This window comes from Triticum aestivum, chromosome 6B (genome assembly GCF_018294505.1).
Source record: "Triticum aestivum cultivar Chinese Spring chromosome 6B, IWGSC CS RefSeq v2.1, whole genome shotgun sequence".
NCBI classification, from domain to species: domain Eukaryota; kingdom Viridiplantae; phylum Streptophyta; class Magnoliopsida; order Poales; family Poaceae; genus Triticum; species Triticum aestivum.
In genome coordinates, this window is record NC_057810.1 from 121957829 (window position 1) to 121959525 (window position 1697).

Genomic DNA, 1697 nt, shown 5'->3' on the forward strand with positions numbered 1-1697 from the left:
TCATTACTTCATTGTCTATTTTGCTTGTAAGGTCACTAGAAAGAGAAGAAAACGAGGGAAAAGCCTCTAGGTACGGTGCATCAATATATCAAATCTACCATTGCAGTCATTTTTGAAATATGAGAAATTTTACTTGAAGATTCACAGTGTACAGACTCAAGCAGTTTTAATTATTCTCGGAGGAGTTTTTGGGAGAAACTTTTGTGCTATAAATTGTAAACCGGTCATGGGCGCTGTAAACATTACTGAACGTATAGCCCTAATGACCATTTCTTTCCTTTAGATGTCAATATAATTCAAACTCTCTGAGAGTCCATTTCCTAAATTTTTCCTCTGTTATTCACGATGCATGGGAACCTTTTACTGCTCTGCTTTTTCACAAGCACGCTTGCCAGAGCGAGAGAGAGAGAGAGAGAGAGAGAGAGAGTTCATTCAGCATAAAAGGACCCCCAAAGGCTGCTGGCCGTAACACAACCCAGCCACAAGTCACACTCACACCGAGTCACCGACCACTCCACTACACATCCGAAATGGCGGCCGTGACGTTCGAAGAGGAGGTCTCCACGCTGGCTGCCAGCGCAGCGGCCATCTCGCCGGCGGTTGTGAGGACGGCCGTGGGGCACTGTCACGCAGCAGCGCCGCCCGTGCCGCTGCCGATGCCCTGTTCCATCTCTTCGCCGGCACCATCAGCGTCGTCTTCACGGCAACATTCCTCTACCTTGTCGTGTTCCGGGCCTGCGTCGAGAACTGCACTGTGGCCTCGGTAGTTTGGGAGATCTTTGTTTATTCTGGTATGCTCTCCCTGCTACTCATGGTACCAGCGATGGTGCTCTTCTTCCTGCGCGCCGCCGGCAGTGGCAGCGAGGTACTCGTCACTCACTCGTCAAACCCTCTCGCCCCGCGAAGCCAATTTCGCTTATGATGTGATTGTCAAATGTTGTAGGTCAAGAATGATGTGGAGGGTCGCGTCCGTCGGTGGCCGCTAATCTGGCACGCGTCTGTGGCGTTCTTCCACTTGGCGCTCTTGGTGGGACTCATCGGGCTCGTTCTTCAAATCTGTGGCGGGTCTCAAGAGGTTTCTTACCTTCTCCGCATTGCGGCTGTGCTGTGCAAGCTCCTACTCACCGTGCTCTTCTGCATCCGTGCTGCTGTGGCGCTGTGGAGGATGAATCCTCAACAGCCGGCCGCAGTTGGTGCTGCGGTAGTGTGATGAGTGTACGGAGTAGTAATCTAATCTATCTAGTAACTACTTGTAGTAGGCTTGCTTCAATGCTAGGCCGCCAAGAAGAAGTACCGGATCTATCTATCTAACACAGCTCCATTGTTTACCCCAGTGATGAACAGCGTCCATTCTATGTAATCATGTACTCGTAGCCACAGTGAATTCCAGTATATGTTATCAGGTCCCTTAATTCTCTGCCTATATGACTTGACGTACGCTCTGATGAAGTGATGAAGAACTTCCATTCTATGTAATCATTTTGCATTTCACTCTACTTGTATTAAGTTGCTAGATTTGTTTTTGGCTGGGTTTTGGCGCAGAGGGACGGATCGAGCAGCTAGGAGAAAGCAGCCGAGCTGCTGCTTGCTTCTTTCTGTTCCTGGTGGGATTCTTTCTGGCCAATTCCACCGCGTGACCCTACCCTGTCCGTCCCCGTCCGTTTGGGATAAAAGGTACAAAAGAAACGGCCCAGCGC

General features: G+C 50.0%; 1 protein-coding gene across 1 annotated transcript; it reads left to right on the top strand.

Moving 5' to 3' along the window:
* The first annotated feature begins 530 nt into the window (after positions 1 to 530).
* On the top strand, positions 531 to 1337 carry LOC123138940 (uncharacterized). The gene is made up of 3 exons (XM_044558787.1): positions 531 to 619; positions 691 to 865; positions 944 to 1337. Exons 1-3 carry the CDS (start codon positions 531 to 533, stop codon positions 1208 to 1210), a joined length of 531 nt encoding a protein of 176 aa, XP_044414722.1. The 3' UTR covers positions 1211 to 1337.
* Positions 1338 to 1697: the final 360 nt, after the last annotated feature.